Below are 23,858 nucleotides of genomic sequence, written 5' to 3' on the forward strand. Positions count from 1 at the left end.
TATGCAGTAAGCTCCATTCTTTTAAAGTATCTATGTAGTAAGCTCAGTTCTGTTACACTATCTATGCAGTAAGCTCCGTTCTGTTACAGTATCTATGTAATAAGCTCAGCTCTGTTACAGTATCTATGCAGTAAGCTCCGTTCTGTTACAGTATCTATGTAGTAAGCTCAGTTCTGTTACACTATCTATGCAGTAAGCTCAGTTCTGTTACAGTATCTATGTAATAAGCTCAGCTCTGTTACAGTATCTATGCAGTAAGCTCCATTCTTTTAAAGTATCTATGTAGTAAGCTCAGTTCTGTTACACTATCTATGCAGTAAGCTCCGTTCTGTTACAGTATCTATGTAATAAGCTCAGCTCTGTTACAGTATCTATGCAGTAAGCTCCGTTCTGTTACAGTATCTATGCAGTAAGCTCAGTTCTGTTACAGTATCTATGCAGTAAGCTCAGTTCTGTTACAGTATCTATGCAGTAAGCTCCGTTCTGTTACAGTATCTATGCAGTAAGCTCCGTTCTGTTACAGTATCTATGCGGTAAGCTCAGCTCTGTTACAGTATCTATGCAGTAAGCTCCGTTCTGTTACAGTATCTATGCGGTAAGCTCAGCTCTGTTACAGTATCTATGCAGTAAGCTCCGTTCTGTTACAGTATCTGTGCAGTAAGCTCCGTTCTGTTACAATATCTATGCAGTAAGCTCCGTTCTGTTACAGTATCTATGCAGTAAGCTCCGTTCTGTTACAGTATCTATGCTGTAAGCTCCGTTCTGTTACAGTATCTATGTAGTAAGCTCAGTTCTGTTACAGTATCTATGTAGTAAGCTCAGATCTGTTACACTATCTGTGCAGTAAGCTCCGTTCTGTTACAGTATCTATGTAGTAAGCTCCGTTCTGTTACAGTATCTATGCAGTAAGCTCCGTTCTGTTACAGTTTCTTTTGTTTTGTACATTACTGCATCTCCACAATACATTGAGTATCAATCATTGGGGCCACACTTTTAAGATTGCCTAGGGCCACACTTTGTTGAAAACCAGCGCTGGCGTATATATGATATCTTTGCTATTCGACCAGCCACCACTGCAGTATTTGCAGAATGCGTTCTATGCAGGTTCTGATAGTGATATGTCACAATATCTCCGTGGACGGCGCAGAAACATTATCGCAACCTTTTGTTTTATGAATGGTTTTTTTGACAAACGATTGTAGTGGAAAGGCTAAAGGAAGTCAAACAGGAACCTGCAATGTTGTGCATTAGATTAAACGAGCCCTGCGCTCCGTACGTGTCAATCACTCGGATATCCACACACATTGCGCTTTCACAACATCCTCCTGAAACAAAAGTTATAAACGCTCCAAGAGGTCCGGACGCAGAAACGACCACCGGTCTCCAACATCTGCTGCTGGTCCTACTCCATGGACTGTGGAAGCCAGGGAGGACCGTACCTCCCTGTGGACCCCAATAGTGTCTGACCTTTGGGATATCACAGCACTTGGGATACAATGACAGATTCTTCTTCTTAGAACTGGAGGTGTTTTTGGAAATTTTTGCCAAAAAGACTGAAAAGGAAACTATGAGGATTTGGTTATCAACACTGAAAAGATGCTACAAACACAGTTCCCTGCACCTTACGAGGACTACCCCGCTGTAAGTGATAACCTCTTCTTATCATTGCTGTGCTTCCTCTTCAGGGAGTAGGGGCCAAAGAGCAAAAATTAAAATGAGCTTCCAAGTTCCCAAGCTGGCGAGTCCTCAATCCCTGAGCCCACGATGGGGCTGCTATTATTTTGCCCCCATTTCTATTCCTTGTGAAAGACAAGGATTATATCAACTATACCAAAAGCCAAACTTAACTCTGCTACATCTGTGAACATTAATGAACTTTTGTGTCAGGACTTCTGTCCTGTGTTTACTGTGTCTATTTATCTATCTATCTATCTCCTATCTATCACAAATCTATCTATCTATCTATCTATCTATCTATCTATCTAATATCTATCTATCTCCTATCTATCTATCTATCTATCTATCTATCTATCTATCTATCTATCTATCTATCTATCTCCTATCTATCTCCTATCTATCTATCTATCTATCTATCTATCTATCTATCTATCTATCTATCTCCTATCTATCTATCTATCTCATATCTATCACATATCTATCTATCTCATATCTATCTATCTATCTCATATCAATCTATCTATCTATTTATCTCATATCTATCTATCTATCTCATATCTATCTATCTACCTCATATCTATCTCCTATATGTCTATCTATCAATCTCATATCTATCTATCTATCTATCTCATATCAATCTATCTCCTATCTATCTACCTACCAATCTATCTCCTATCTATCTATCTCATATCTATCTATCTATCTATCTATTTATATATCTATCTCATATCTATCTATCTCCTATCTATCTATCTCCTATCTATCTATCTATCTATCTATCTATCTATCTATCTATCTATCTCCTATCTATCTATCTATATCATATCTATCTATCTATCCATCTACCTATCTCATATCTATCTATCTATCTATCTATCTATCTATCTATCTATCTATCTATCTATATATCTATGTATCTTATATCTATCTATCTTTCTATCTATCCATCTACCTATCTCATGTCTATCTATCTATCCATCTACCTATCTCTCTCATATCTATCTATCTATCTATCTATCTATCTATCTATCTATCTATCTCCTATCTATCTATCTTCTATCTATCTATCTATCGATCTCATATCTATCTATCTCATATCTATCTATCTATCTATCTATCTATCTATCTATCTATCTATCTATCTCCTATCTATCTATCTATCTATCTCCTGTCTATCTATTTATCTATTTATCTCATATCTATCTATCTATTTATCTATCTATCTATCTATCTATCTATCTATCTATCTCATATCTATCCATCTACCTATCTCATATCTATCTATCTATCCATCTATCTATCTACCTACCTATCTATCTCCTATCTATCTATCTCCTATCTATCTATCTATCTATCTATCTATCTTTCTATCTATCTATCTATCTATCTCATATCTATCTATCTATTTATATATCTATCTCATATCTATCTATCTATCTCCTATCTATCTATCTATCTATCTATCTATCTATCTCCTATCTATCTATCTATCTATCCATCTACCTATCTCATATCTATCTATCTATTCATCTATCTATCTATCTCCAATCAATCTATCTCATATCTTTCAATCTCATATCTATCCATCTCATTTCTATCTATCTATCTATCTATCTATCTATCTATCTATCTATCTATCTATCTATCTATCTATCTTTCTCCTATCTATCTATCTATCTATCTCATATCTATCTATCTATCTATCTATCTATCTATCTATCTATCTATTTAACTCATATCTATCTATCTATCTATCTATCTATCTATCTATCTATCTATCTATCTCATATCTATCTATCTATCTATCTATCTCAAATCTATCTACCTCATATCTATCTCCTCTATATATTTATCTATCTATCTATCTATCTCATATCTATGTATCTATCTATCTATCTCATATCTATCTATCTCATATCTATCTATCTATCTATCTACCTACCTATCTATCTCCTATCTATCTATCTCCTATCTATCTATCTATCTATCTTTCTATCTATCTCATATCTATCTATCTATCTATTTATATATCTATCTCATATCTATCTATCTCATATCTATCTATCTATCTATCTATCTCCTATCTATTTATCTATCTATCTATCTCCTATCTATCTATCTCCTATCTATCTATCTATCTTTCTATCTATCTATCTCATATCTATCTATCTATCTACCTACCTACCTATCTATCTCCTATCTATCTATCTCCTATCTATCTATCTATCTTTCTATCTATCTCATATCTATCTATCTATCTATTTATATATCTATCTCATATCTATCTATCCCATATCTATCTATCTATCTCCTATCTATCTATCTCCTATCTATCTGTATATCTATCTATCTATCTCATATCTATCTATCTATCCATCTACCTATCTCATATGTATCTATCTATCTATATATCTATCTATCTTATATCTATCTATCTTTCTATCTATCCATCTGCCTATCTCATATCTATCTATCCATCTACCTATCTCTCTCATATCTATCTATCTATCTATCTATTTATCTATCTATCTCCTATCTATCTATCTCATATCTATCTATCTATCTATCTATCTCATATCTATCTATCTCCTATCTATCTATCTATCGATCTTCTATCTATCTGTCTATCGATCTCATATCTATCTATCTATCTATCTATCCCATATCTATCTATCTATCTATCTATCTATCTCATATCTATCTATCTCCTATCTATCTATCTATCGATCTTCTATCTATCTGTCTATCGATCTCATATCTATCTATCTATCTATCTATCTATCCCATATCTATCTATCTATCTCATATCTATCTATCTGTCTATCTATCTCCTATCTATCTATCTATCTATCTATCTATCTATCTATCTATCTATCTATCTATCTCCTGTCTATCTATTTATCTTTTTATCTCATATCTATCTATCTATCTATGTATCTCCTATCTATCTATCTATCTATCTATCTATCTATCTATTTATCTATCTCATATCTCTCTATCTATCTGTCTATCGCCAATCTATCTATCTCATATCTATCTATCTTTCTCATATCTATCTATCTATCTATCTATCTATCTATATCCTATCTATCTATCTATCTATCTATCTCCTATCTATCTATATATCTATCTCCTATCTATCTATCTATCTATCTATCTCATATCTATCTATCTTTCTGCTGTCTTTCTATCTATCTATCTATCTATCTATCTCCTATCTATCCATCTATCTATCTATCTCCTATCTATCTATCTATCTATCTATCTATCTATCTATCTATCTATCTTATATCTATCTATCTATCTCCTATCTATCTATCTATCTATCTATCTATCTATCTATCTTCTATCTATCTGTCTATCTATCTAGCTATCTATCTCCTGTCTATCTATCTATCTCCTATCTATCTCCTATCTATCTATCTATCTATCTATCTATCTATCTATCTATCTATCTATCCCATATGTATCTTATATCTATCTATCTATCTATCTATCTATCTATCTATCTCCTATCTATCTATCTCCTATCTATCTATCTATCTATCTATCTATCTATCTATCTATCTATCTATCTCCTATCTATCTATCTATCTCATATCTATCTATCTCATATCTATCTATCTCCAATCTATCTATCTTTCTATCTATCTATCTGTCTATCTCATATCTATCTATCTATCTATCTATCTATCTATCTATCTCCTATCTGCATGTCATCTAAACAAATAGCTTCCGGTGAAGCAGTCTGCCAAGTCACTAGAAGAAATCCACAGCGCTCATAATAACTGCAACGGAAACCCTGTATTTATCATCCAGCAAATAGAAATCCTAGGTGGCGCTGTAGAGGCATTGTTCTATCTTCCCATTTGCATATTACCCAGAGGAGCATGCATGGCCTAATAAGCCTCCTGATGCCCTCTAGGTGCTCTCCTCAAGGAAGATCTATACCCTTTCTGAACCACATCACAGGCCTCTTGCTTAGCCAACTGGAGGTTTACTACATTCTGATGGGGGGCAAAACCCCCTGAAACAAGCTCTCTGTACATGGCTTATCCTTTCCTTCTGGAGGAGACTCCGGCTTTGGCTCATATTCCCAGTCATTGTTACAGGGCCAGTTAAAGGATCTGACATTGACTTGCAGGAGTGCTGCCACCAGTAGGTGGCGCTCTAGAGGTATTGTTCCATATTCCTATAGGCAATTCACAAGAGTGGCTGGAGGACTGCGCTCTTGGAAAGAACTGTCCGGAGTCCAGGCGGCTATTCGTGGCAGCACAGTCATCAAGTTCATACTGACCGAAATGTTTGAGCTAGGGCGGACACTCGCTACGTGAGAGTGAGTGAAAGTGCATGATACTGAAGCCAATGATTTTCAATGGTTTCATTCTAATTTGTGATTGTTTTCAATGTAATCTCGCATCACAAGGAAGAATAGGCGATATCGCCCATTGTTCTCAATGAGGCCAGCGTCAGCAGCACTAGCCCCATTGAAAACAATAGGGAGAACATTGCGCTCCCCTGACACAGCTGTAACAGCTGTGGCAGGGGATTCCTTCACCCCCGCAGGGACCGTGGGGATGAAGGAATCCCCTGCCACAGCTGTGACAGATGTCAGTGATGCTTTACCATTTCTTTCAATAGGAACGACACTGCTGCGGCACCATTAAAAGCAGTGGGTTTGCAACAATGATTTTTGGGAAAAGACTTGAAATATAAGCCCTTCCCTGAAATTCATAGCAAGCTCTAAAAAAAGTAAAAAAAAAAAAAAAGATTAACTCTCCTAGAAGAGCCGTCTGGCTCTTCTCTCCGGCCCTGACAGTCTTCTGTGTTTTGGAGGTCGGGGGTTGAAAAATCCCCACCTCCAGAAAGCGCTGCCTCTGATTGGCTGAGCGCTCAACCAATCATAGGCAGTACTCAGGTGTCATTCATTGAAAGAGATGGGAAAGCATCACAGACTTCTGCCACAGCTGCGGTCCCCGTGGCGGTGAAGGAATCCCCTGCCACAGCTGTGTCAGGGGAGCTAAATGTTCTTCCTATTGTTTTCAATGGGGCTAGCGCTGCTGCCGCCGGCCCCATGGAAAACAATAGGTGATATCGCCCATTCTGCTTTGCGATGCGAGATACAGTGAGAACATCACAAATGAGAATGAAACCTTTGAAAATCATTGGTTTCATTATCATGTGTTTTCTCTCACTCTCGCATCACAAAGCTATCGCATGGCAAGTGGGTGTCCACCCTTATTCTGATCTTCTGACAAGCTACGTGCTGACCACGCCCACAATATGAATTACTTCACATGCTGAATGATACATCCTGTGGATTCCTTCTAGTGGTTATTATAAGGAGACCTCCTCTTCACTATCTAAACACAATGCATATATGAGAGGGACGGTTTATCAATGACCTCTCTGATGACGTCATCCAGCGGCGGGACAAGGGGTAGATGAGGGTAGGAGACCGCCGAGGGTGCTACTTTGCCACAGGTCGGGGGGGGGGGGGGGGAGGGGGGTTGCGGTTTTATTGATAAAGAATTTATTGTTGCTACTCTTCAGTTTCTATACAAAGAGCCCCTTCTTCAGTCCCTGGCAGCGTTGAGCATCTTTTACATTGCTGACTGCTGCTTGTTCCTGACTGATTGCCCTCCGCTCTGGGCACCAGCACTGGACTGGATTCCAATGCCGCCAACATGTGTTTTACTTATGGGGCCAGATCAGGGGTCTGTTTTAATTTTGGTGTTGGATAAGGCCTCTGTATTAAATGTAGAGGTTGATCTGGGGTCTATATTAATTATAGGGGTTGATCTGGCAACCAGTGGAAAATCTGCAACAGGGTTCCCCCAGCTACCATTTGATGTGTCTTTTGTAATACTGGTGTATTCTGTTGTGGCAGAGGGGCCTTAAGGTGCCATCAGACTCCACGCTCCTTTGCGCTCACTATAACTATACTCCTGGCCAAAGATGTCTCAGGAACTAAGTGTGCAGTCTGCAGGAGAAATTGCCAGGGCAATCTGGGCTGAATGGAGAAGAAAAGAAAAAAAGTCACTGGGTTTAAATATTTATACTGCCTGTAGCTGTTTCTTTTAAGTTGTGTTTAAATCTCTTTGATTAAGTAAGTAAGGTGATTGTTTATTGATTCTAGGGGTTTTGGAGCAATCTGCCTGATCTGCTGGGGCGCTGAACCACCTTGTTCCAGCCCTGAGGTCACTGCAGACAATGACTTCCTGTGTATAGTACAAGCTATAACAATATAAGAATTCCAGGTCGCATTAATCATTATTATGGACCCCTCCACTTGTCACTCTTCAACCAGTTCCTGTTCTTAAGCCCTGAACTTTATGGTGGGTTCACATAACATTGTTTCCATGAGGTTTGTCACCTTCTTGACCAGTCACTTCCTTGGGAATGGCGGTTGCGTTCCTTGCAGGACCCTTCACTTGCACTCAGATTCCTTGGATGTAAATGCTCGGATGTTTTTGCTTACATCTGATGTTTCTGGGATTTCAAGAAACCCTTGAGTAAAGTTGGCGAAAACATTGAATGATTTTTCTTGCTTGATTTACCGATAAATTGGACAATCTGTGTTTATTGTACCGAGTTCATCTCTTCTTTCATGGTGGTTCACTGGGGTCTAAGGATAGGCTTATCTGTCGCCAGCCTTCAGGACCAGATCACAGGGAGGGCAGAGGGTTAGCTGCCAGGGACCTCCACCACCCAGGTTCCACCAGCCCTTTTCAGATAATGCTAGCCACAACACAGCTCTGACCCATCGAGGCCCGGACTCCAAGGGACCTCAGATAGTGTCCTGTAAGTCCTGGACGTTGCTCGGTGCGGCCTCCATGTATGGGACTTGTTTCAGTAAATCCCACAGATGTTCCATTGAATTGAGATCTGTGAATTTGGAAGACAAGTCATCATCTTCATCTTTTTGTCCTCTTCCTCATCCATTCCTGAGTAGTTCCTGCAGTGCATCCCGGTGCATTATCCTGCTGAGTGCGCCTACATTAGCAGATGCCATTACATGAAGGAGGTCCTTGTCTGTACAATGTTTAGGTTGGTGCAGGGGCATTGCTAGGACCCTAAAGGATCAGGGACAGAAGCTATAAAGCATCTATTATGTCCCCACCCCACCGAGAAAAAAATAATATATATATATACATATAGAACATTGTCTCTGGTTTACCAGAAGCAAGAATGACCACCATACAGTAACTATATATCACCTATGTACCGTTACTGGACTAAATGCACCATAAACAGACCAGATAACACTATGCGAGTCCCACCATGACCACTACTACTGCATCGGGACTAATATTACCACACTGTTACTGAATAAAACCATTGTACAAAGACCAATATTACCAGTAATATCCCTGTACGAGGCCCAAATAACCACTATATAGGGGCTGAATGTAACTTACATACTGCTATATATAAACATCACCGTACAAGGATTAGTATTGGCACCATACAGCGGCCATATAGTGGTGGATACCAGCTGTCCCCAGGCGCTCTGCAGACCATATAAGTGATTATAGTACCATTCTATCCAGTGATCTCTCTGACTGGAGTTCTTCACTTTTTTCCATCTTTTCTTTCTTGCCCAGACCGCCATGATAACTTTTTCCAGCCACGACTTGTTTCTGAAAGTTTGTAACACTGACATCTTTAGCTCTATGCTTTTCAAGTAGCCCAAAAACCTTAATGAATCCTACACTAACACTTGATTTTGCTGCTACCCCCAATTCTGTGCCTGTTACTGCCCCTAGACATAAGTAATGCCCCCATGTGCCTTTTGATGGTAATAATTCCCCCTTTTGATTGTTCCCTTATAAAGTAACTAGCTGATATACCCGGCTTCGCCCGAGTTAATTTGGTACTGGTGTTTATCTGGTGTTCACACAGAAAATCTTATGAAGTCGTGGTTACTTTAGAGATACTGAGGAAAAACATATGTTCACCATTTTGCATAGTTCTCTGCGTTACCCAGGAAACACCACGGAGAGGTAACAATGCGACGTTTCCTTTATATAAAATGACATCAGGAAGTGAGAGATTTAGATTACGTATGTAAAATTTGGACGCTAATTCTTTTGCGCTTAGAATTGAATAATGGAGTTGGGACCCATTAGCTTTTCCTATTTATGACATAATCAATGCCCATGCCAAATTTGATGTTTCTACGACATCGGGAAGTTGGAGAATTAGTGGCGAGTCAGTCAGTCAGTGAGTCAGTCAGTGAGTCAGTCAGTCAGTGAGTCAGTGAGTCAGTGAGTCAGTGAGGGCTTTTGTCTTTATATATATGGATAATGACTCCATTGAGAGCCCCTTATATACTAATAGTATCATGCCCCCTTGAGTGCTCCTATACATAATAATAATGTCCCCCTGGACACCCCCTCATGTAATAATATTGTCCTCCATATAGAATATTGCCCTCTCGAGACCCCCCTCCCCCCATCCTTATATACTAATAGTATCCTCCATGTAGAATAATACTCCCCCTCCCTTCCCTTATATACTCAGAATGCCAGGTTGACCCTCCCTGATCAGGTGGTTCAGTGTCCCCTTTCCTTCAGACACTGTTGCTGACCTAGTTCAGGCGACGCAGTGTAGTGATGTCATTGCGCCTCCTGCGCCGGGACAGTAACAGGGCCTTTGAGGAAAGGGGTTATGTGAGTATACTGTTTTTTTTAATGCATATTCCGCATGGCTCTGACGACTGTAGGGCTGGGAGCCTCTGACTCCAGTCATCACAATTTGGTCCCTGTCACAGTCGCTCGGATCCTTACTCTTGCCCAGTTTTCCTGCTTCTAACACATCTGACTGGTCACTCGCTGGCTGATATGTCCCTCCGACAGGCGCCATTGTTAGCAGACAGTCAGTGTTCTCCGCTTCACGTGTCAGCGGTCGCAGTGTTATGGCCAATGGTACATATATTGTGCGTTCCGTTTGACAAAGTATCCGCCATCATCTCCATCCGGGTTCTAAGTCTCCAGATCCCAATAAATCCATGGCAGCATGTGTCTTATCTTCATCTCCAAATGTCTTGTGTGTTTTCTGTAAACCGTAAATCATACGAATCTTCTGGATTTCCTTTCTTTGTTTACAGGAAGCGTTATCAGTGGTAAGCGAAGATCAATCATTATTTGAGTGCGCCTACGGAACGCCCCACCTCGCCAAGGCGGAGATGACGGCAACATCCTCCAGTGAGTATGGGCAAGCTTCAAAGATGAGTCCACGTGTCCCGCAGCAAGACTGGCTAACACAACCCTCATCCAGAGTCACCATCAAGATGGAGTGCAACCCCAATCAGATCAACGGGTCCAGGTAAAATGTTACACTTCGCTGGTTAATACATCAATGGATGTTGAGAAAGAGAAACCTTGGGGCGGGGGGTTGTAGACGAGCTTACTTCTCCTTCCATAACCATCACTTTCCCACCCTTCCTTGCCCTCTACATGAGGACACAAGACGCTGAGTGACGATGGAACGATATTGACCACAGCAGCCTTTTTATTAAGCAATTATGAGAATGTATTCAGGCATTTGATATGAAGTAACCAGAAAACATGATGTGGTTGAGAAGAACTGTCCATCGATGAGGAGGCCGAGGATGACCATTCCCAGTACCAGAAAGGAGCCCCTCAGCTACATTGCAGCAACCCGTGAGGATGACAGATATGCTCATAAGGAGCCGGGGTCCCGGGACCACCCTGGTAGGACCAACACCCAACCACCATTTAGGTAAATATCAAAGCAGGGCAGCCACACTGCCGCATGGGCTCCACAACCACCCCAAAATCACCATCTGGGATTCCCGCATCTGCCGCAATAAGGCCCACCAACCCTCCAAATACCACCAGGTAGGTGGGCTGCTTGCTGGTGGGAATGCCAAACTCCTCCCCGGATCTAGACGGTACAATCCACCCCCCCACCCCCCTTTACCCCATTCATTATAAACTGCCCCAATCAAATGAAATCCCAACCAAAAAGTTCAATTTTGTTCTTTTTGAAGTGTGTAGTCCAAACTGGACGGAGCTTTTAGTTTAGGAAGTGTCCCCTCACAATAAGCTAATCACCCAGCGTTCAGCTGTAATCTATGGAGGACCCTAAGAGCAATTGTTCCATTTTCCTGCAGTGCCCCCACCATGCAAATCTGGTATTACAAGTTCTCATTCTATCTCTATATGTGCAGAGTAAGGCAGCTTGTTGTCCCAGTTGGTCCAGTGGGGAAACAAAGTGTGGATGGGTTTTTACTGCTTCCCACTGAGATACGTGGTGCCATGTGTCTGGCAGCCACTTATTCTCTACTGACACCAAATATGTGTGTGGACAAGCTAATCATGTATATTTAGGGAGAGCCGGGGAACATCAGCTCTATGGAAACTAACATCATTTACAGACTCTAAACTTAAAGGGGTTGTCCGGTTGTCAATTATTGGTGCCTATGGTCAGGACAGATTATCAGCAGTAGATCAGCGGTGGTCCATCACTTGGGACTCACACCAATCAGCTGTTTGCCAGGCTAGTACTCTTGTGCACTAAGCTAATCAAAATACTAACGACCACCTGTCTGTGAGTGACTGTGTGAGTTACATGTGATGATGTCACCGAGGCTCTGAGCTCCCCCCCTGATCACATGACCATGACATCATCACAGGTCCTAAGAGATGCAGAGCCTGACAGCAGCCGTGTGCTTACAGGACCTGCGTGATTGTTCTCAGAGCGAGAAACCACGTAATCTTGTAGATATGATACCTTTTAATGGCTAACAAAAATATATGATGTTACAGCGAGCTTTCGGGGATATCTCGCCCCCTTCATCAGGCTTCCTGTGACGATGTCACTGTCTTGTGATCAGGGGCAGAGCTCAGAGTCCCGGTGACGGATCACATGACGGTGACATCATCACAGGTCCTGTAAACACATGGCTGCTGCTAGGCTCTGCTAGTTTTGGACCTGGGACTAACTCTAATCTCTTTCACTATATTATATTAGTAAGTGGCGCATTGCACCACCAGACACACTGGTACTAGTTTCTGTAGGAAGCAGACAGCTCTGTTCCTCCAGCAGTGGTCAGGCTTGAAATTGCAGACCAAGTTCTTATTGAAATAAATGGATGCACGGCCTGCAATACCAAGCCTGACCATTGCAGTAAAAACAGAGCTGTCCACTTCAGTGCACAGGTGTGCCGACCCAGCGAGCAGCTGATCGGATGGGCTCCGAGGCAGCGGACTTCTGTTGATCTACTATTTATGGCGTTACCTGAGGACTTGCAAGCAATACTTAACAACTGGACAACCCCTTTAAAAGAGTCATCCATTTTGGACAATTTCTTATTTGTTAGATAACAAGGATTAAATTTACCCCAAATACTCCCATAACTGTCTGTAGATAGGAAGGAGTTAATGAATTCAGACAATATCTCCATGACAACACTGTACCTCTCAGTAGTGCAGCCTCAGGCTTCGGGCCTGCAACTTCGGATCATCATATCTCACCACAAGCATCGAAAATCGAACAATGGTTTTCACAAATTTATCACTAGCGGACGGCGACGGTAAGAGAAGGTGTGTCCACAGGAGGGCGGGGTCTCTTCCCCGGACAGCGAGCGCAGTATATATATATATATCCAAGCGTACGGAGATGACTCAGTGGAATTAGGGATAATAGTCGTAATGCAGCGCACAGATACCCCAGACAGACCAACCCACCCCCCAAGCTGCCCCCTGGCCTATTCTTGTTTTCTGCCCTCCGTCGGCTCTTCTTTTATTGTTAGCGCATGTAATTAAATCAACATTCCAGGTAAATACTTGACTCGTCTTCTGGCTTCCTCCCCCATCCCGCTTGGCACATTGCTGAATTGCGCTGCGGGCGCCATGAGTGCAGTAGATGCCGCTCTCCGCTACACGGGGGAGTGGTTGGCACAGCATCATCCTCCCTCGACCCCCTGGCTGCTGAGTGCGGCCACAGCGCCCTCTACAGAGTAAACAATTAGGTATCAAGTCCCCCTCTATTGGCCCACAAATATCAGTCCCTCAGTGTGTCATGTCGTCATCCAACCACTTGGTGGCAGTACTTCAGTTACAAACCGACACAGGACACGCTAAGGTATATATATATACTAGATACCATGAAGGGATGCTTTCTGCTACATCTCCTTTAAACAGCGCCCCTCTTCTCAGATTGCGCAGCGGCCGCGTCCCGGCGTTTATTATGTCTGGTTACTCGTCGGCCGTAACATCAACATTAGAGCGGGGAAGGAGCTTGCAGTCCGACAGCTGCGCCGCTTTGATCTGGCCTTATTTAGCAGGGCTGCAGTTACGTGTCCGTCCAGTCGTGTTGGATCTGATGTGGTGGGGAGCAGAGCGGGCGGGCCGCTGGGTGCCAGGCAGCCTGGTCTAATTTAAGGTTTAAAAAAATCATAAAATGCCCAAAAGCAAATATTTTCCAATATGTGAGTATTCTGCAGAGCGCCGGGCCGAGAGCGATGCTGCACTCACCATGTCGTAACACACAACATTCCCTCTCACATAGCATTATACATTCATTCAGCATGGAGTCTCCAAAACTCAAGCTGCTGCTTGCTTCTTCCCCTATGCTTTACACTGCAGCTCTGCTTGTTCAGATGGGTTGCTGTGTATATGCACAAGCTTAGTGGAAAGTCAGTGCATGGAGAGCTGATTTAGGGCTCAGTCAGAGGGCGTTTTCATGTGTGCATGTTACCTGCGTTTGCGATCCGCATCTCTATAGAACCAATGCTCTTCAATGGCAGCGGTCACATGTCCGATATTTACCTGCACACAAAAATGCGCAGCAGTAAATATAGGGCAGCGGATTTTAAAATGCAAGTAACTGCAGCATCCATCTTTTTTAGATGTTTCCCCTTGCGCTCAACGAGGCCGGCGGCAGCAGCGCTAACCCCATTGAGAACATACAGTGAAGATCGCGGTCCTCTGGCACAGCAGTGTGATGTTCTCCCATGCAATTCAATGGAGCCGGCGCTGCAGCAATGGGCTGTCAGCAAGCCCTGCAGTGATTTTCGAGGAAGGGCTTTAAATATAATTTAAAATCCCCGCCTGCTAAACGGGTTACTCTGATTGGCTGAGCACTGTGACCAATCAGAGGCAGCTCTCAGCTGCCATTCAATAGCATTCATACATGTTGTGTTGAGGTTGTCTACATTCTTGCTGCATTTTAAACACTTACCGCAGATCTTACAGATGACCGCTCTTCTGTCATCACCTGCGGTTTCAAAGAATGTCCAGGCTGCAGGAGTCCTGTGAACAGTTACCGTGTTTCTCCCAAAATAAGCCCTAGCCTGATTTTTTAGGATTTTCAGGGAGGCTTGAAGTATAAGCCCCAGTTAAATCACATTAAAGAATAGGAATACATTACCTAGAAGCCTCAGTCCAAGTCCTTCCTGCTGCTCTCCAGAGCCGCGGTGCAGCGTCTGCAGTCCTTGGCCGCCCACACAGGATCACTTCCTGGTTACGGGATTTATAAACCCCGTCTGCACAGCGCGATAGCTGTGATTGGTTCTTTGAGTTCTGTGGCTCAGCCAATCAATGCAGTGCTCAGAGAACCAATCACAGCCATCACTTCATGGAGGCGGGATTTATGAATCCAATAACCAGGAAGTGATCACATGTGGACGGCCGAGGACTGCGATAACCACGCCAGGGCTCTGGAGGTCAGTGGGAAGGACCTGGACTGAGCCTGCTGGGTAAGTAAAATAAGACATCCCAGAAAATAAGACCTAGCACCTTTTTTGGGGCAAAAACTAATATAAGGGCTCAGTCACGCGGGCGCATCGGCGCCCGTGTTACTGCAGGTAGCAGACTGCCGTACCTGAAGACGGACGTCTCTCTGCAGAGCCGGAGGAAAGAACATGTGACCGGCTTCATTGCCGGTCATGTGTTCTTTCATCAGCGCTGCAGAGAGACATCCGTCTTCAGGTACGGCCGTCTTCTATCTGTCAGTCACACGGGCGCATCAGCCCTGAGCCCTCAGACAGTAGCTGTGAACCTGATGTTGGTGCTGCTGCAGGTAATATTAGCTGACAGTGATGGAAGCCCTTATGTTGGGCTACACCCTACTCCCTGTCTTAGGGGGTGCTGCCCCCACAACGTCCATCTCTCCCCCCTTCCCCTGGGGGCTGCTATCATGGCTCTCCTGTCTATCCATGTTGGGTCCAGCAGCCTTCATCTTCCACCTCCTCTTCCTCTTTGTTGACCTTCTCCTCCTGAGTGTACTCTATATCACAATTAGCACCTCCGTTTCCCCATCCCCCTGAGTACAGATTGACCGCACGCACTCATCATCCTCATCTTCCTCTTCGGAGGAAAAAAATGGTGTGTCATCAGTGCATACAATGTCTTGGTCTTCTTCCTCTGGTTGTTCGCACTGAATGATGAAACAGCTCCTCAGACTGATCCATGTGGACGGCTCCGGAGGGTGCGGGAGATTTGGCATGGGGTGAAGTAGAGGGTTGGATGCTCATGACCAACTGGTGCAGACTGACTGCTGTGCCTGCGACTGGGAGGAAGAAGAGGTGGTGGTAGTCGAGGCATACCGTGCCATCTGCTGTACGACCTGCTCTGCGTGCTGCGGGTGTAACGGCGGGCAGAACCACTTCTAAGGAATGACAGCGGGCTTGTCTCGCCTCCTGCAGAACATGGAGCAGTTTCCTCAGTGGGAGATGCTTGATGTGCCAGCTTGGCCCGTCCTACCGCTTCCACCAACATGTCCTCTACCCCTTGCTTCATGTTTCCTTTTTATTTAGTTCTTATCCAGCTTTTTCTGGTTCACTTTTTAGTTTTATGCAACTTTTCAGCTAACTTTGTAGTTTGCAGAAAGCCCCTGCTAGCTGTGTAAGGCCTACAGATATTTTGTAGTGGCCCAACTGGCGACTTTGAATGACACACATAGTAAGCTGCAATATTCAAAGCATAGTTTTTTGGTCCGCTCTGCTGCTATATGTGTTGACAGCAGCAGAAATATCCCCTCTCCCATTGTACAGACCATGTTTCATATAGGCATAGAAGTGCTAATGTGGACTGATAGCTTAGGCATCCTCCATAGAGGCAGGATGCCCAAAATAGTCAGAGGTGAATTGGCCGCGGACAGAATTAGGGTTTTTACACTGGCCCTTTAAGAAAGGGGGCAGAAGTGCGCACAAGCCCTATGAACTGAGACCAGGGAGCAGACAGTGGAAGCCGAGCGTGGAATGGACAAAGCCCAGTGTGTAGGGTGAGGGAAACGGTGGCGCCTGACCATGGCTCCAGCGCTGAATGAGCTGCAGCAGTGGCTTACCTTAATCTAAGTGATCTGGACAGCAGAAAGTTGTGGGTCTTATTTCTGTTAAAATGTCTTGGCTTCTGAATACTAAAACTGTCTTATTTAACCCCTTGGAGATACATATAAAGAATGAGTAATGGTATCGCTTTCATACAATGTCATTTTCAGTCTAAAACTACATTGGTCTTTATTTCTAGGAATTCCCCAGATGACTGCAGTATGGCAAAAGGAGGCAAAATGGTCAGTGGGTCAGAGCCTATGGGGATCAACTATGGCAGCTACATAGAGGAGAAACACATACCACCCCCCAATATGACAACCAATGAGCGAAGAGTAATTGTGCCAGCTGGTAAGTCTCCTTGGATCGGTTAATAGATCAACCTTCATTCTCACCAACAATATGGAGTCACTTTACTTAAAACAGAGATTTTGGGTGGAAAACCCCTTGACTTCCTCCAAAAAAAAAACATATTGGTTTCATTGAGGATTCAAGGCCGATTATTTGCCTACCTTGTGAAAATGAGACTTACTTCAAAGGAGGGGGTCTCAAAGCCAAATCAAGATGCCCCCTTTCTTAGTTCTCGCAATCACCCCTCGTTTAGTGTTATACAGCCTCTATACCACTAAAGGTTCTGGGCCGTAGGCAGAGAAGGTGCCAACCTACCCTTCTTCCAGGAGTCAGTTCAAGGGAGGCTAAGATCATACCTGTCCACAACATTCATGATCTTCAGAGCAATTCTGTGCTCTACCTCGTTGGCTGAAATCATAGGCTGCACTTTATGGAAGAGAGGTTCTGTCAAAACAGAGCACCTCATAATCACTTCTAGGATGTCGTGGGGTCCAGCAGGTACATATATCTGAATTAGTAGAGGACGGAGAACTATGTGAACTTCCAGATCACACCCTCAGTACCAAGTCTGGTCCAGGATTCAGATCTTCAAACCTGTTTTCTGACCAATACCTTTCCACACCGACTTAAGATGTTGACCATTTGTATACAGCCCAGAAAACATCCTAGACCTCTGAATCTCACGATGGTCCAACGAGGGTCTGCAGTGTCACTGGAGGACATCCTTCTTAAGTGTTGCACAAGCCCCTGCTCCCATAACTGTTCCTCTTTCATAGATGTTACGTTTTTTCTTCTTGACAACCATTGAGATAAAAAATAGAGGTTTTGGCAGGTTCGGATGGCCTGCAGGGGAACAGGTGACTCCCCCAATAGGTCCTGAGCCAGAGTAGGCCCCTAGACATATTGGGTAAAAGGAGGTCTACCAATTCCTGTCTGCTGCATTCTCCATTACCTCAGTGGCGACTGGATCACATGCAAAGACAGCCATGATTCTATTGAAATATATGGAGAATGCAATGGGGATCAGGTAATATTTGCATGTAGCTGTACAGGGGCCCCCAGGATGAATTGTTTTGGTGGGTCCAGGGCACTGCAGTCTGACACGGGCGTTGACCAGTCACATTCCAGCTGTCATTCCTCCACAGTTGGCCATAGAATCGCGGCTGTGATCTCATCCCCATTGCTGACTACAAGAAGAGCGGATTCCAAAATCTTTTTTATCTCTGTGCTATCATCAACTTGACCCCAAAGGCTCTTCTGAGTTCAAAGAGATTTTTGCAAACAAAAATCTGAAGTTTGCTTTCCTTCGACGATCTTGCCATGTCAAAAACATTGAGCTCATAGACTCGAATATAAACAAATATTTTTGGAGTTGAGTGTTTTTCAGCCGATCTGCAGACACTTTGGCAGAGAGGGCTCATTGGGAACTCGTATTACCTCCAGTCTTTTTGGATTGGTGCTGGGCTGGGTGTTGCCGATGGCACTTTCTCTTGGCTGGACTGTTTGTATAGCAGATTCCATCCAGTGAGCGTTCCATTAATTATCATGAAGGTTAATTGTATGTCACCAAACAGAATAGATTCAGCTTGTGGCCCTTCCAGGACTCCTTCATTCTCTTCTTCTATTCGAGGTTTTCAACAGCAGGTCAGAAAAATGTATTTTCTAATGAAGTTCGGACATTTCGTGATGAATGTTCTAGAAGGTTTGGCGCAGCGAGGCGGCTGTCCCACATCCAGGTGTTTTTACATTTCTGCCTTCGCTGTCTGGATGTGCTTGCTCAGCAAAGGACTGGATCAGCGGCAAAGCCAAGCACATATTTTCCTGAATAGCTAATTGTGCAGATTGTCTTTAAAGTTTGTAGACTGTGTAAATACAGAGCGCTAATCATTGCAGGCCTGCAGAAGGAGTATGAGGAACCTTGGCAGCCGGGAGGTAGTCCAAACCGTAAATAGCTCTTGGCGTTTTAAGAGGTTGAAGTAGTATGACAAGTTTCTTTTTGCTTCTTCAATACCGTTATATAATAGTAAGACTAGAAGAAGTATATTACAAAGTTACAAAAAGAAGACCTCTTCTGGCAAACACTGGTGCTGCTAGAAGCTCAACAGAAACTGCGTTACAACTGGACTTCATGTATCAAGCGATCCGTGAGACGCCTGTTTATATATGATCCAGAGCTTCGCATAAGTTCTGACTGTTTGAAAGCAGGCCGGCAGCTTATACTCAGGGGCGTGGCTGTGGGCGGTGCCTCGGGGCGGTGCATTGGTTGAGGACACACCCAGACCCTGGAGTCTAAAGGGTTACAAACAGTCCCTGCCTCTTGTAGGAGTAGAATATAAATGTTGCATTGGGGTCGAGAAGCTTCAAGTAAGGACTCTGGCTCTACTAAATACTCCATCAATTCATGTCTGAAAACCTCTATTACTGAACTGGAAGCCTCTGAAGGTCCCACATTGGGCGACCCTTGATGATACTACACAGGATGTGCTGCTCTATGGGATCCCCTGTTGTTGTGAATGGGACATGAATGGTGACGATTCAGCGATGCTACTTTATCTTTTGTCTTTGCGCTGCCCAAAGTCATCAAAATAATCATCCATCTGACTGTAAGCAATAAGATCATGGGCCACGGGTGGTGATGTCATGGGGTCACGCAGAGATCCCACATTGTGCAGACGCCCAGGTTCATACGTACAACTGGTATTTCCAATCCAGGCTGCAAAGCGGTGGAGAGAGCCGCTTCACTGAATCTTGGCAAAAAGTTCGAACCAACCTGGAGCTTCACCGATGGCCTTAAAACTGAAGTATAACTGTCAGAGCTATAAAGCCCTCGGGTCACCTGGGAGTTTATCTGAGTACTTGTGAGGTGTTTACAGAAAATCAAAAAAGAAGGGAAAAGAAAAAGGAAAAATATCCTTTTTTTCTTCTTTTTCCTTCTTCATTTTTCTTCTTCTTGTTCTTTGTTCTTATTCTTCCTTTTCCTTCTTTATTTTTCCAAGAGTTCAGCCAAAACAAACCGCCCAAAGTTCGGGTTCTTGCTGAACTGAACTTCTAGCAAAGCTCCACCCGAAACCAAGTTCAACTGTTTCAGTCCGCTCATCACTATCTGGGAGTATAATGACTGTCGGAGCTTTCCATAGATATAAAGTTTAGGCTGAGCTTGGAGTATCCACGCCAAAGGTATTCCTGGTCCCTCCCCTTATGACGTATGGCTTTGTGAGCACCATCGTTATCTTCAAGTCCTGTTGGACATGGTTAACCCTCTACTATCTTGTTCTTCTAGTACACCGGTGATTGGTCAATATAATGAGAGGACAGACCTCGAGGGAATGTTAGCTAGCCAGTAGACCTCCCCTGGTGTTTAGGTGCCTGGTGACCATCTTGAATCAGCTCCCCCTTTTTACTGTAATGATATCCTAAGGCCCATGTACCTTGGAACACATTCAAGTGTTCAAGTAATGTAATGGTCACCTTCCAAAACGGAAGTCAAAACGGTCCTCTAGAAGGAAAGTCCTTTCAAAGAAAAAAGCCAAAAATGCAAAGCATGTAAGGGAATTGAAAATTCATCCTAGAATGTGTCTGGTCTAGGTCAAGGTTGACCTTCTCAAATTGCTGGTTTTTGAATTAGTTTAGCTGTGTAAGGCTTCATTAACATGAGCGTGCATTTGCAGATGGGTAGGATGTGATTGTTCTCAGCAAGAGAAACGACGTAATCTTGTAGATATGATACCTTTTAATGGCTAACAAAAATACATGATGTAATAATAGCGAGCTTTCGTACCAACGCAGGGTACTTCTTCCGGCTTAAATGGATTGGATCTGAAGAGGCATGCATATTTATACACACTTATAACATACATACATAGATTACGTCGTTTCTCTTGCTGAGAACAATCACATTTTGCTCTACTGGCTAACACGGTACCAGATCTTTGTTTTCATTATACCAGATGGGTAGGTGCACACAAATCCACGCATCCATGCATGTGCCAAAACACACGTAAGCGAAGCTCCGTGCAGCATTGCTATAGGATGCCGGCATGCCCTGCAGTGATTTTTGGGAAAGGGCTTAAAATATAAGCCCTTCCCTGAAAATAATCCCTAGCATGTGTAAAAAATAAAAAAATATATACTCACCCCTCCGCCGCTGTCGGGGCTCAGGCGCGTCTAGCCGCTTGTTCCCCCTGCACTGCACTGAAGCTCTTTCAGCAGGTGTGGATTTAACCCCTTAACGACCAGCCCATAGTGTTTTTACGTCCTCCCGAAGTGGGCTTTATTCTCTGAGGACGCAAAAACATGTGTCCTGCAGAGAATAAAGCCCCTCGGGCTGTGGACGTGACAGCTCCATGCTGTCGGTGTCTGCAGGTAGCTGACAGCATGGAGCTGTCATCCCGGGCTGTTCGCCCCCCCCCCCCCCCCCCCCCCGGCATTGCGATCGGAGCTATCCAATCGATAGCGCCGATCGCAAAAAAAGTAAATAAAACTGCAATAAAAGTTAAAGATTCAGCTGCGCTGATGGATCGGATCCATCGGAGCAGCTGAAATTACTCACCGAGGTCCGCGGCACGGCTCCCCGCTGTCCCGATGCTTCGGGCCCCGTAGCCGTCCTTCTGCGCATGCGCGCCAGGCGGCATTATGTCAGCCGCATGCGCAGAAGGCCCGGCGGCGCGGGAAATTTAAAATCTCCTGGCTCCCGGCTCCTGTAGGTAGCCGGGAGGCAGGAGATGTCAGCGGGGAACGCGGTGAGCGGTCCCCGGTACCGCGATCGCCGTTATACAATGGAAAAGTGAAAAAAAAGTGTAAAAAAAGAAAAGTTTCACCTCCCCTCATGGATCGGATCCATGAGGGGAGGTGAAAATACTCACCTCAGGTCCGCCGATGTCCTCCGGCGGGTGTCGGGACCCCCCGCTGGCTTCTGCGATGTGCCAATGTGGCGCGCATACGCAGAAGCCGGCGAGCCCGGCAAATTCAAAATCTCCCTGCACCCGGCTGTCACAGATAGCCGAGTGCAGGGAGATATGACTGGGGACCGCTGTATGCGGTTTCCAGTCATATGATCACCATTATCCATCGGATAACGATGATCATATAAAGTTAAAAAGTAAAAAAAAAAAAAAAAAAAGTTAAAAGTAAAAAAAAGTTTAAAAAGTTAAAGTTTCATCTCCCCTTATGGATCGTATCCGTAGGGGGGGATGAAATTACGTACCCAAGGTCCCGGATTTTCTTCCCTGGTGGGATGTTGATCCGCGGATCTTACCCCAGCTTCGGCGCATGCGCCCGTCAGCATGATGGCGGACGCATGCGCAAAAGTGAAAGATTGCCCAAGAAATTTAAAATCTCCCTGCTGCTGGCTACAAAAGGTAGCCAAGAGCCTGGAGATGTCACAGGGGGCCGCGGTATGCGGTTACTGGTCACGTGATCGCCGTTATCCAATGCATAATGGCGATCACATAAAAGTTCTTTAAAAAGTGGCAGTTTCATCTCCCCTCACCGATGCGATCGGTGGGGGGAGATGAAACATCTTCTCGGAGGCTTCCGCATTTGAATCCAGATGCGATTATCCTCCATGGATCCTGCCAGCTACTGGGTATGCGCCCGCCGGCAAAATGCCGGACACATTCGCAGGAGCCGGGGAGCCCAGGAAATGTTAAATCTCCTTGCTCCCAGCGACCAACGGTCGCTGAGTGCTTGGAGCAGTGACCGGCGGCCTCGCTGAGCGGTCCCCGGTCACGTGATAAAGTAGCGAACTAACATTAGGCCGGTCACACATGACCGGAGAGGAATTACGGGTTCTGCATGCGCTTGATCAGCGGTAATCCACGGATCAATCGCATGCATTGGATTACGCAATTCCCCCCAATTAGCGGGTCGGAATTACGTAATCCACTCGCAGAAACAGAACACAGCATGCTATATTTTACTGCGAATATCCGTGACCTAGAGCCCATTGTGCTCTATGACCACGGATATACCCGCAGCCCATATGCAAACACATTGTGTACGGGCTGCGGGTACCCGGGTCATCTCTAAGCGACGGCAAATATAAACAAAAAAACGCCCGTGTGAGTACGCAGTTATGCGCAGTACATTACACGGCTGTACGCAGGGTCACAGCCGGGCTCACAGCCGGGATCCGCTGCCGGCCTCCACAAGCTGATTCCACCTACGGCCGTGTGAGCCCGGCGTTATTCAGACCGCTACCTGTAATACGTCATTTACAAGAAGCCCTGGGAACGCTCGCCTTCCTGTAGTTCCAGGAGCACCTTGTTGAGCGCCTTCTCTGTGAGACCGCCGCACCTCAGCAAGCTTACGGAGACTCACAGAGTGCCACTTTTTACACCCCATACCCACCGCTGAGGTTACGAAATACCCCCCAAAATACATGAGAGGAGGTGGGGGATACCCGCTTTTCTTGCCCCATGTGCCCATCCCAAGCAGCCTCCGTAATTACCCCTGTCTTCGGACATAAAATGCAGTCTATATTATTACCTTTATCTAATATTTAGGGAATGCCAAAAAATGGGGGGGGGGG

At 44.2% G+C, this 23,858-nt stretch overlaps 1 protein-coding gene across 6 annotated transcripts in view; it reads left to right on the plus strand.

The window, feature by feature from the left end:
* Positions 1-23,858, plus strand: part of ERG (ETS transcription factor ERG) — a 271,155-nt gene that overhangs the window by 218,511 nt on the left and 28,786 nt on the right. For 4 of the 6 annotated variants that reach the window (XM_066598960.1, XM_066598964.1, XM_066598965.1 and 1 more), the window contains exons 1-3: positions 1,365-1,641; positions 10,790-11,007; positions 17,178-17,329. In XM_066598960.1, the coding sequence (XP_066455057.1) occupies positions 1,597-1,641; positions 10,790-11,007; positions 17,178-17,329 (415 nt within the window). In that variant the 5' untranslated portion in view covers positions 1,365-1,596. Of the gene's footprint in view, positions 1-1,364; positions 1,642-10,789; positions 11,008-17,177; positions 17,330-23,858 lie in introns of those variants that run through there. The other 2 variants (XM_066598961.1, XM_066598962.1) reach the window with 1 other exon arrangement.

The sequence above is a fragment of the Eleutherodactylus coqui genome, chromosome 4 (assembly GCF_035609145.1).
Source record: "Eleutherodactylus coqui strain aEleCoq1 chromosome 4, aEleCoq1.hap1, whole genome shotgun sequence".
Lineage (NCBI taxonomy): Eukaryota > Metazoa > Chordata > Amphibia > Anura > Eleutherodactylidae > Eleutherodactylus > Eleutherodactylus coqui.